The sequence below is a fragment of the Meriones unguiculatus genome, chromosome 3 (assembly GCF_030254825.1).
Source record: "Meriones unguiculatus strain TT.TT164.6M chromosome 3, Bangor_MerUng_6.1, whole genome shotgun sequence".
In the NCBI taxonomy this organism is placed as follows: domain Eukaryota; kingdom Metazoa; phylum Chordata; class Mammalia; order Rodentia; family Muridae; genus Meriones; species Meriones unguiculatus.
In genome coordinates, this window is record NC_083351.1 from 173,578,477 (window position 1) to 173,591,390 (window position 12,914).

The 12,914-nt window shown below is 47.0% G+C and overlaps 1 protein-coding gene across 1 annotated transcript in view; it reads left to right on the forward strand.

Annotated features, from left to right (window-relative positions):
- The first annotated feature begins 8,508 nt into the window (after window positions 1-8,508).
- Cds1 (CDP-diacylglycerol synthase 1) overlaps window positions 8,509-12,914 on the forward strand; it is a 68,522-nt gene continuing 64,116 nt past the window's right edge. Inside the window, exon 1 of the mRNA XM_060381026.1 lies at window positions 8,509-8,911. Within this exon, the coding sequence (XP_060237009.1) occupies window positions 8,795-8,911 (117 nt within the window). The 5' untranslated portion in view covers window positions 8,509-8,794. The remainder of the gene's footprint in view (window positions 8,912-12,914) is intronic.

Here is a 12,914-nt window from a genome sequence, read left to right on the forward strand (position 1 = left end):
AGGGAATTCTGGAGAAGGAAAGTCTAGATAAGCAAACAGGAACTACAGACACAAGCATCACCAACAGCATACAAGAGGTGGGAAGGGGAATCTCAGGCATAGAAGATACAGTAGAAAAAATAGATATATCAAAGAAAATGTTAAATCTAGAAAATTCCTGACATAATCATCCAGGAAATCTGGGATACTATGAAAAGACCAAATCTAAGGATAATAGGATTAGAAGAAGACTCCCAGCTCCTAGGCCCAGAAAATATTTTCAACAAAATCGTAGAAGAAAAATTCCCCAACCTAAAGAAAGAGGTGCTTATAAACATATAAGATGCTTGCAGAACACCAAATAGTCTGGACCAGGAAAAAAAATATCCTCCTGGCATATAATAATCAAAACACTAAATGTACAGAACAAAGAAAAATATTAAAAGCAGCAGGGGAAAAGGGGCAAGTAACATATAAGGGCAGACATATAAGAATTACACCTGACTCCTCAACAGCCTGTAACAGCCAGAACGGCCTGCGCAGACCCTAAGAGACCACAGATGGCAGGCCAGACTACTCTACCCAGCAAAGCTTTCAATCACCATAGATGGAGAAAACAAGATATTCCATGACAAAAACAAATTTAAATAGTATCTATCTATAAATTGAGTCCTATGGAGTTACTAGAAAAAAAAAAAAACTATAACCCAAAGCAATACAGGCAAGAAATAATCTCACACCAGCAAAACCCAAAAAAGGGAAACACACACACATACATAGATACACATACAAACTACCAAAAAACAACAAAATAACAGGAATTAGCAATCAGTGGTCATTGATATTACTCAATATCAGTGAACTTAATACTCAAGTACAGACACAGACTAACAAAATAGAAGTGAAAATGGGATTCATCTTCTACTGCCTACAAGAAATACACCTCAGTATTAAAGACATAGACATTACCTCAAAGCATAAGGTTAGAAATATATTTTCCAAGCAAATGGGTCTAGAAACAAACTGGTGTAGTCATTCTAATGTCTAACAAAATAGACTTCAAACTAATGTTAATCAAAAGATATGGGGAAGGACACTTCATACTTACCAAAATAAAAATCAACCAGGATGAGTTTTCAATTTTTAACATCTGTGCCTCCAACACAGGGTACCCACATTGTAAAGGAAACATTATTAAAGCTAGAATCACTTATTGACCCTCACTCATTGATAGTGGGAGACTTTAATACCCCAGGCTCACCAATGGACAGGTCATTTAGACAAAAATTAAACAGAGAACCACTGAAGCTAACGGATGTTACGAGCCAAATGGACCTAACAGATATCTACAGAACATTTCATCCAAACACAAAAGAATACACCTTCTTCTTAGCACCTCAGGGAGTATTCTCCACATACTGGGTCACAGAGCAAGTCTCAACAGACACAAGGAAACTGCAATTACCCCCGAATCCTATCAGACCACCATGAATTCAAGCTGGATTTTAACAACAGAAACGACAGAAAGACCACAAACTCATGAAAACTGAACAACTCTCTACTGAATGGTAACTGGATCAAGGAAGAAATAGAGAAATCAAAGCCTTCCTAGAATTCAATGAAAATGAATGTACAATATACCCAAACTTAGGGGACACAATGGAATTGCATTAAAAAGAAAATTCAGAGTACTAAGTGCCTACATAAAGAAACTGGAGAGTTCTCATACTAGCAACTTAACAACACACCTGAAAACTTTTGAAACCAAAAGAAGCTCACTAAGAGGAAATAATAAAACTGAGGGCCAAAATCAATAAAATAGAAACAAAGAGAATGATACAAAGAATCAAAGAAACAAAGAGTTGGTTCTACGAGAAAATCAACTAGACAAACCCTTATCCAATTAATCAAAAGACAAAGAGAATATCCAAATTAACAAACTCAGAAATGAAAAGGAGACTATATTAACAGACACTGAGATACAGGCTGTGTGGGCTGCCTGGTGTGATTGATGGGAACCAAATTCAGGTTGTGGGTAAGCCCTTTTCACCACTGAGCCATCTTTCCAACCACTGAAGTGGTAATTTTTTTTTAACATGATGATGACTGTATTTTCTCAACCAAAGCTAAGGTTTCATATAGTCTAACTGAAGATTTGTTAAGGTTATGTTAATATGAAGATGTGAGAGCTTGTCAATATTTAACATTTTAAATCACATATACTTACATATTTAATAAATGCATTGTATTTATAAAATACACATAATTGTTTTTTGTTTTGGTTTGGTTTTGGTTTTTCGAGACAGGGTTTCTCTTCGTAGCTTTGGCTGTCCTGGACTCACTTTATAGACCAGGCTAACCTTGACCTCACAGAACTGTAATATTTGCAAAACTGTAATATTTGCAATGCCTTATGGGTGAAGTAGAAGACGTGGAAAGGAGGAAGGGCTGTAGTCCCAGTGACCTACCTTCCTTCTTTTGACCCCATCTCCTAAGGTCCCACCATCCACCAATAACAGCACAGGCTGCCAGTCAAGCCTTCAACACATGAGACCTATGAGAGCCCAGATACAAACCAGGACCATGGTAGAATATGTCCTTACACAACCACCCAGGGTCAGTTTCTGCCTCTGAACCAAGGCACGCCATTACCTGTGAACTCCAGCAACTTGTTGAACAAGAGCTAATTGTTTTAGTCTACAGCAGTTTCTTGACTCAGTTCTGATTCTGTTTGTATTTGGTTTGATTTTTGCCTTTGTTGTTTGTTTTTTGGGAATAGGATCTCAGTCATTTGTATTTCAGGCTGGCCCACAATTAATTATGAAGCCCAGCTTGGCCTCCAACTCACAGTGACACGCCCCCCCCCCCCCATCTCGGTCCCCCAAGTGCTAGGATTACAGGTATGCTCCATGTCGAAAGAAAGTCATGATTAAGCAACCTGTCCTTTACAATTCTAAGTTATAAATTTGTAGAAAGTGTTTGCCTACCATCTACTTTACAAAGAAACTGATCACCCAGATGATTTTCCTAGGGAATGTGGGATTGAGTGAGGATCTGAAGTGTAAGTTATTCCAGGACATGGATGAAACTGGCTGGTTAATGGGAGAAATGCTGTTTGTGCTTTTTTTTTTGCCTCCTCGCCTCCTCTCAAGGACAGAGCACACAATCCTGTGGCAAGCTGCTGACTTCTGTACTTTGTTTACAAAGTCACCCCACCTCATGTTTCACTCTGCACCTACCCCACCAGAGTTCTCCAAAGTCACCTGGGGGATGGCATGGCTTCAGAGGTCAGATGCGGTTCTCTCTGAGAAATGTGGATCTTGAGAATTCGGAGGAGACTAACAGGTCACACTCGTGTGCTCCACTTCGGCCAGCGTGCTCTCGGGAGTGGATATAAATTAACCAGGTTATTCTCCGTGAGGATGGTGGAGGAAGCGAGGGCTCCCTTTTACTAAACACAGACACTTGAGTACAGAGAGGGGTTAGCTATGCAGTCAAGGCAAGAAGGGGCCGGGATTTGCACTCAGACTGGCTCCCCAGCTCACACAGTCTTACACAACAAAGGCATGCATGTAGTCACTCTTACAGTGTGCATTTAAAAGTAGAAAAAGCTTATAGTTACTTGCTTCTGCTATTGAGTATTTGTTCACCCCTGAACCAGGCAGAATTTGAATTATGAACCCATAGGTGTCAGCCTGAGGGGAGGCTGAGAAAGGAGACTGAGACTTTCTGGCTAACCTGAGCTACAAAGTGAGTTCAAGGTCAGCCTGGGCTTCAAGGTGAATTCTTACATTAAAACAGCAACAACAAAAAAACAAAGACACACACACACATGCTCACACCCTACCCCGCCCTCCCTGCCCCTTCCACCTCTCCACTCCCCCAACCCCTCAAACCCATCCCCCAGCCCTCTCACACACCCCCTCCCACCCCCACCTACACACACATCCTCCTACCCCCCACCACACAGTCAGCCCCTCAAAACCTTCACCACTTGCCCCCCTCCATTTTTAGGTTCCAACTCAAAATTTCCTCTAGAAACCTATCATTTGGCGTCTCTGGCTTTTTTTTTTTTTCTTGTAAAATGGGAAAAAACTGTAATATTTGCAATGTCTTGTGGGTGCAGTAGAAGACGTGAAATAATGTGTGCCAAGGTGCTTTGTAAAGTGTTACCTAAGGAGCTGTTGCTTAACCGTTGGACAAGTGTGTCGGTTAGGAGGTACCTTTAGCCGTCTTTGATGAAAGCGCTGGTAAACTGGGCCAAGGTCGTTAGAGCTATAACCCCAAGCTCCTCATGCTCTGGTCACCCCATTGCACTGACGCTTGATTCCACACACCTCACCATTGTCTTCCTGTACAGGTAGCTTACTTAAAAATGACTGTTGTGAGCCCCAACCATCCTTCAAGAGTTTCTCCTAAGACGCTTCACATATAGGCTAAATCAGAGTTTTTAAAACTATTTCTTTTTACCTGTTTGCTTATTTTTGAGATAGTTTCTTAATTACAACATTTCTGCCTTCTCTTTCTTCTTTCCAAACCCTCCCATATGCCCCTCCTTGCTTTCTTTCAAATTCATGGCCTCTTTATTTTTCACTAATTGTCATTGTATACATATGCATTTATATATAAATGTATAACTATACGTGTAGATACATAAACATTTCTAAATACAGCCGGCTCAGTCTGTATAATGTTACTTTTCAGGGCTGACTGTTGGGCACTGGGCAGCCAGCTGGTGGGCTCTTCGCTGAGGAGGACCATCTCTCCTGCTCTCAGCCTTACTTAGTCGCCTTCAGTTCTTGGCGTGGGGTTGAGGTGTGGTGGGCTTTTCTCTGTGCTGTTTGGCCTGCTGGCTCACACTTGAGCAGTATTGTTGGTGAGACTCTATGGGTGCCGCTTCTAATGTTTCTGGGAGACACAGTCTCACAGAAAACTCCCCCCAGCCTCTGGCTCTTAAAGCCTTTCTGTTCCCTCTTCCTCCAGTGTCCCTGAGCTTTAAGGGTAGGAGTGTTTTGTAGGTGTGTTCGCGAGGACTGGGCCTAAAGCTCTCCATATTGACTGATTGTGTTTTGTTGTAGTAGTATCATTCGGTTGAAAAGAGACACATGCTTCATATACACACACATATATTCATATACATATATGTATACATATTTATGTACTGAATTACATGTATTATGGGTTTTTCTTTTTTGAGAACTAGCTAATCATATGCTTTCTTGTCACCTTTTAAGCCATTTATATTGTAATTTTACCTCCCTCTCGCCTCTCGAGTTTGCCTCTTTCTCCCTTAAATCAAAAATACCTTCAACTTACAGAGAGAGCTGACAGAGGCAGCAGGGAAGATAGGTCAGGCCACAAAAGCTATAGGAAGGGTATCCAGGCAACCAGAAACACTTGGCAAGGCAGAGTTTTAGTTCCCTTGACAAGCTGGGGAAGGTACAGCCAAGTGCCTCGGAACCTTTGTTGTGGAAAGCAAGCTCAAATTCCCACCTAAGAGGGAGACTTTACCAAATCTTGGCATCTTGGGAGGCAGTTCATGGAGAAGCAGTAGAAGGTCTCTGTGCTTCCTGTTCCTGTTATTGGGAGCAACGGGATAAGCTAAAACTGCAGCTGAAAGAGACACCACAGAAATAACGTCACTACTCACCTCAAACTCCAGCAAATCTCTCAAGGCTTAGGAACTCCAAGGCCACTGCAGTGGAAATTCTTCAAACTAGCCGAGAAGAGGGTCTTGGCACAGTGTCTCCCACGTACTTGGGGATTCCTGGGAGCCCTCCAAGCAGGTCAGGCAAGAGGGACAGGGGAGGCTTGGGAATCTGTGCATGTCAGATTGGTGTCATAGAACGCAAATTCAGTAAGTGAAGAAAAATAAAAAATGAAAGAAAGGGGGACAAGAAAAAAGGCATTGAAGGTCTGCAAGCATAAAGTGCAATAAAGCCAGTTATGGTCGAATACATCATAACGTATTTTAAATAAACTACACAGTCACTACTAAAACTTCGTGTAGTACATGTTAAACTTAATCTCTTTTTACAGGCAAAGTGAAAAATGAAGAAAAGTGGATAGTCATGTGTATCAGTGAGAGTTTTCTAGAGAAACAGCACTAATAGAATGAATCTATTTGACCCTCTCTATCATCTATCTATCATCTATCTATCTATCTATCCATCATTTATCTATCTATCAATCATCTAGGTATCTAAATGAGATTATTAGAGTGTCTTACAGGTTGTGTTCTGAATATTTCAGCAATGGCTGTCTCCTGATGGAAAGTCCACAAACACAAAAGTTGTTTAGAGCATGAGGCTGGATGTCTCAGCTGGTCTTCAGTCTACTCAGGAATTCCAAAGAAAGTAGACTCTGATAGCAGTGAAAAAAGGAACTTGCCAGTGGAAGCAAGGACAAACAAACAAACAAACAAACAGCACGAGCTTCCTTCTTCCCTATTCTTTACAGAGCCTGCTACCAGACGGTGTGGGACAGATGTAAGGTCGGTCTTCCTAGCTCAAATGATACAATCAAGAAAGATCCCTCAGCTGGGTTTTAGTTAACTCCAGAAGTTGACAACAAAGACTAGCCATCACACCATGTAAGTCAAAACATAAACCTCCAAACATAAACACTAAATAATTTCCTACCAGGCTAGAGTGCTCTGTGCACTTGTTTCTTCATTCACTTCTTCAGTAAACACTGCTGACTATCTGAGGGTAGGGGCTGGCTCTGCGGCGAGACCATACTCTGTGGTTCCATCGATCATTCCACTGAAGTCAATAACTATAATGAAGACAGAAATGAATTACCAGCTCAGCCGAAGCACAGCGAGTGGAGAGCTTCAGGAAGGGGGGAGCACTGTGGTAGCCCTGCACTGTCCCTCTTCCGTGGTGGGGGTGGGGGGTGACACACTCACACTGTCACACTCGCCGGTTTCTCTCATGCCACTCTCAGTGAGCAAAGGGAGAGAACTGAGGCCTTGACTGGGGAGGGAAAGAAAAGTGTTGACCTAATCTCCTATGCCAGCGTAAGGAAAGGCGAGAGCCTGACACTGTCTCCGCCAGAAGGGACTGAAAGGCCACCCTCCTTCCTATTCATGTTCCAGATGGGGACATAGGCTCACCCCCTCACTAGAGGCCACAGAGAAAATTGACACCACGGGGGCTAGCACACTGCCTCCTCAACTTCCTGGAAGAAAGTTGAAAGGAATCCTGGTCCTCCTTTCTGCTGGGAAGGACCTATAGCCAAAGAGCCAACCCACCACCACCTTGCATGGCCTCTTCTGCTGACATTTTCCTTTCCTGTCAGGAAGTACTTCAAAGAAAAGAGTGGAACAATCAATTAATCTAATTACTCAAAAGTCTTCTGCTCCTTACACCACACCCATCACACACAGGACTTACTCTCATATCTCCCATTAGCTTTAAATGAGATTTATCCTTTTACGTGTGTGGGTGTCAGGGTGGAGATCAGAGGACAACTTTCTCTACCTCCACCATGTACGCAGGGCCTGGGGATTGAACTCGGGTCGCCAGGCTTGGCTGCAAGTGTCCTGTGTTTCCTATTCATTTTCCCTTCAACGTTCTACTGACAAAGAACAAATTAGAATTTCTCTACCCTGTTGGAAAATGAAGCTGTGGCAACCCTAAGTGAACTTGAGGACGTTAAAGATCTGTCTGTCCAGGCAAAGTAATGTGGGCTGCTGTTTTTCATTGCGGTCTATTCTGTCATTCGATTTTGCTGGTTAGTTATTAGAATTTAAGATCAACACATTACTTATTTTTACTTTGTCAGTAATGACCTAAAGTTGTTGGCTTATTACAATAAAGGTGCCCCCCTGTCCGGTTTGCGTGATTTGTGTGTGTATGTCTTTGGCCTTTAAGGACCAGCTTGCAAATGCATGTGAAGAAAACTAAGCACCTGCTAACAGGATTAGACTGGAATTAATACAGATCATGTGTCCATCCTGTTCCTGTCCCAAGGTCCTTGTCTTTCAGAGACAGAGATTGCAGCGCGGCACCCCAGGGCATCAAAGGCTCTCCGCGGACGCTATGGTAGAACACTGTGTGTGATTAAAAAACAACAACAGCAAAAACTCGAGTTTTCCCAGTACAGAACCTGGGGACGAGACTGAAACTGTTGGCCAACTCAATCCGCAGGCACCGGGCAGGCGAAGCACCGGGTGGAACACAGAGCCAACGGGTCCGTCCTGCCCGGCAAGTTTCTGCTAGGGGACGCCTGCGAGGCTCCGCCACGCCGCGGCGGCGTGTCAGGCTGGGCCGAGTCTGAAGTAGCCGGCCGAGCTCCGTCTAACATCCCGCGCCGCCGAGGGCTTCCCGTCGCCCGGGCTCGCCTCCGCGGTCTCCGGGCCCCAGGCTCGCCCCGGGTCCCAGGCCCGGCGCGCACCTTTCCGAGCACCCCCGACCTGCGCGGGGCCCGGGGCGGGGCCCTGGCGGTGACGTCACCGCCCGGGGCGGGGCCTCGGGCACCGCAGTGCAGCGCGGAGGGGCGGGCGGGGCGGGGCCTGCGGCGCGTGACCGCGCTGCGGGGAGCCGGGCGGCGGGAAGGTGGGGCGGGCGGGCGGACCGGGCGGCGCGGTCGCGAGGCGCGAGGGAGGGCCGGGCGGCTCGTCCGCCCTCTGGGGGCCGGTGCGTGCAGCCGCGCACCTGGCAACGGCGCCGCGTCCCCGCCCGCGCCGCCCCGCACCCCCCGCCGGCGGCCTCGAGCGCTCGCTCGTTGATGCCGTTCTGGGGGTGACCCGGCGCGGCTCCGCGGTGGCGGGGCTCTAGACGACGCCGGCCCAGCGACGCGGGACCGGGACATGCTGGAGCTGCGGCACCGCGACGTCTGCCCCGGCCACGGGGCAGCGGGGGCGCCGCCACCCCGCGAGGGAGAGGCGGCCGGCGGCGATCACGAAACCGAGAGCACCAGCGACAAAGTGAGCGAGTGCGGCGGGGGCCGGGGCCGGGGCCGGGCCGCGCCCCTGGAGCGGGCGTGCCGCGGGGGGTCCTGCGCGTCGTCCCCCCCCCCCGCCCCCGGGGCGTGCGCGGCTGGGGACTGCCGCCCTTGAACCCGACTGCGCTCTGGCTTCTTCACCCCCGGTCCCCTCGCTCTGGGGTCAGGGTGGATCCGGTCACCGCGGGCGCCCGGCTGTCCGCCTCTCTCGCCTTTGCTCCGTGACGGGGCGACAAAGTTGGGAGTGAACTTAAGACCGGCACCTTGGGTTCTCTCCTGTCATTGGAGCCCAGAGCGGACCGGCTTCTGGAGCTGCTCCAAGCTGCGCTTTCGTTTCTCTGTTCTTTCTCCCGGCTGATGGGTTTCGGAGGGCTGAACGCTGCCCTGCGGGGGAACAGCGTGTGTGCCCCACAGGCAGAGCAGTTGTCCCGCCAGTGCTTTTTTTTTTTTTTTATACAAACAGGCTAATGCGCGACTTTTCACCCCCCCCCCCCCGCTTTAAAGTAGATTAACCTTGCTTCGTATTTAAAAATATGCACGTCACTATTATAGTTCACGCTAGAAAGAGTCAAGAGTTTAGGTGTGTTTCCTGATAAATCCATGCCAATACGAACTTTTGGAGAATAAAAAATAAAAAAATTAAGAGTTTTATGACTGCGTGAACTAGGTAGATTGGGAAATTGGGCCGGAGAAACAATTTGCTGTAAAAGTTTATGTTGACAGAATTCCACTTCGCTTTAGAAACTCAAAACTTTGGAGTCATTCTTAGAATTCTTTTCGTGGAAGATGGAGAACTTGTGGGTAGGGAGGTGTGGAGGTGAGGACTGTCAGGATCGTTCTCAGCTTTGTTGTAAGCTCAGGGCTGGCCCAGACTCGGATGGCCCAAGGTCAGGTTCACTGCTTTTCGGTAGTAGAACCTAACTTTTCCATTCTGTGTTTTGCCTTGTGCTGCTCTGACACTCCTGGCAGCACGCTTGAGGGGAAAAGTTCCTTCAGAAACTTACATTTGATGAACTTGATAGAGCTTGAGTTCTAAATCTGTGCTACAATAACATGGAAGAAATAAATATGTGATTTTAGGACCAAAACTTTAGAGTCAGTGGGTTGTCAGCATCTTTCCTATTCTACGTAGGTCTGAAGAGGAGAGCCTGGGGGATATGTATGTGCCGAGGAATTACACAAAATTCCTTGGAATTACAAATTTCCAGGTGTGGAGGGCTGACAACTGGAAGCACAGGGCTGACAACAGGCTTTTGAGAACTGCCTTGGAAACGACCAAAAATAGAATCAGTTAGGTTGGGATTTTGTCTTAGCACTGGTATCCTTTAGAATCAAGGAAATAGCAGCCTCCTCATGTCTGCTTCCTTAACTGGAGGAAGCTCTTATTAAGACCGGACATGTTCCGGAAACCTGAAATGGTCCACGAAACGGCTTCACAAAACAGCTTCTGAGTTTTATGTATTTATTTTTTGTTTTAAACACCGGAATGTATGTGAAATAGGAATGGTTTCTGTTAGAGGCGTCCTCTCCCTCGGGGACTTGTTTACCCCACCCGGCTTGCTTGTTTGTTTAGAAATGCTGTGTCGACAGCTGTCGTTGACACAGGTCTTTGTGGAGGTGGTTTTCCAGAGTTGAAAAGTGCCCATCTGTACCTCGTTCTGTCAAGCTTTCTCGAGACAGGGGCGAGCATGCTCAGACTGTGCTGGAATACTCCTGCACTTCTGGAGTCCGCTCTCAAGGGGCCCTGACTTGCAGAGCTCTGGGCGCTGTTGAGCTGTATCCTCTGTCTGTCCTTTCTTATCAGGGTGTGTATTTGAACACACCTATATTTCCAGGTCAAGGGCTATTTTTAAGTCAGTTGCCCGTTGGAGGCTGGTTAATATTTGGTCCATCGAAACTCTTTAAGTGCTGTTCTGTTCTAGAGCCAGTAAAGGAGGGGAAAACCTTTGGAAATTAATGCAAGAAGTGGAGGAGGTGCTTGATATCCTGCTATTCTGCAGCACTCCTGTGCCTTGCCATTACGTAGCCTTTATAATTGTTAATGTGACATTTCCATTGTTCGGGACCCCGAGACTTCTGCCCAGAGAAGGCTCTGTGCTCCGGAGAATTAACGTGTGAAACAAGTGCTTCCTACCTGCAGGGCAATGTTCCAGGACTTGATTTGCTGGAGTAGTACTTGAAAGAGGATAAGGACCCCCACACACCCCCCAGCCCACTCCTCACTTCAGAGCCATGCATGAGTCAGATTCAGTAGATGCCTATGAAGGCCTTGTTAGCTTGGTGGGCCTGAGTGGACTAGCAAGAAAAGATGCCTGGGGAGTCAGTCAGGTGGACAGGATTAGGGCAGGGTGTTCTAGTCAGAGGGCTTGCAGAACTGCTTCCTGACTCAGCGTTCTAGGGACAGAACACAGAAATTAGTTTAGAAACCCCAGAACATAAACTGCCTGGCTGGAAGGTGGGGTTGAGCCCTTGAGGGCCTCAAGGCCTTTGATGTTCCTTTTTAGTCACGGACTCTGGGAAGCTACGGGACATGGCTTTGTTGTTGTTTTGGTTATTGGTTTCCTTTGATGGAGCGTTTCCTGTAGTAGTCCCGGCTGACCTGGAACCCACCATCCTCCTGTCTTTGCCTCCCCAGTGCTGGGCTTATGTGTGATCCACCACACCTAACTTGCCACTGGGAAGCTCTGCAGGGACATTAGCTCATACACAGCTCAGGAGCAGTGATCTGGGGAGTACTGCGAGGGGGAACCCTGAGAAGGAGGCCATTGTGGAGCTGTTGAGGGGAACTGGCGAGAAAGATGATGGTGGGACTCTGACTAGGGTAAAACTAATGAAAGAGTGTCCTTGTTAGAAAAGTTAGGGATGCAAGGAGTAACCAAGGTGAAGAGGATCCCGGGTGCTGAAAGAGGAGGGATTGCTTAGAAAGTGTCTTCGGTAACACTTTAGAACACAGGCTGAGCTGCACACAGGTAGCCAAAGCTCCGAGTGGACACAGGCTTTCCATGAGGAAACCGAGAGGAGCACACTTGGTTGCTGGCAAGTGAAGTGAAGGGGATTAAGGCCAGAGGACCTTCCCCTCCAGGCAGCCAGAGCCGATAGATGACTCACTCCAGGACTGACACACGCACACATGAACCCATCCAGAGGCTGAGGCAGCCTGCGCAGAGCTTGCACAGGTCAGGCCACGTGGGGTCCCAGCACTGAGGGGGAAGTGGACACATCCTTCTACCTCTCCCCAAGAACCTATCTGCAAAGGGGAGATCAGCTCTCTCCATTAGCGTGGTCCTGGGTACCTCAGCCATACCCCATGCGCAGGAGTAGTTGGCCAACACGAAATGGACTCAGTGGTATTTTTGTGGACTTTTTGTTTTATTTTGCCTTTTTTTTTTTGAGAGAGAGAGAAAGAGAGAGAACATTAAATTGGGGGGAAGGGGAAAACATGGTAGAAATATATTGTATGAAAAACAGGTTTTTCATTGAAGGAAGCTGAGAGAAGGCCCTCATTTTGGTGGGCAGGGTGGATGTGTGCTTGGAAAGAAGTCCATGAGAGGTGAGGAGCTGACTTGGTGCCTAGGCCTAAGCACTGGGCAGGAATTTGTGGAGGGCACCGGAGAATGATGTATAGATACCAGGAAAGGAAGCAGGGGCATGTGCTTCTTCCTTGAAGAAAAGCAGAGCAGAAATAGATTATGGGTACAGAACCATTTTGAGCCTTGAGCCCTCCACTTTCTCAGTCTAACAGGGGCTTAGAACCAGTGAGCTCTAGTGCACCTTAGAAACAAGGTAGCTCAAGGCGAACACTCTGGTAGTATGGTTTTTTTGTTTCTTTTGTTTTTGTTCTAAATTAGTTTTATTTGTATATTTATTTATTACAATTGATTCACTTTGTATCCCCACTGCAGCCCCCTTCCTTATCTCTTCCCAGTCCCAGCCACCCTTCCTCTTCTCCCCCTTAGCCCTTTCCCTAGTCCCCTGATAGGAGAGGA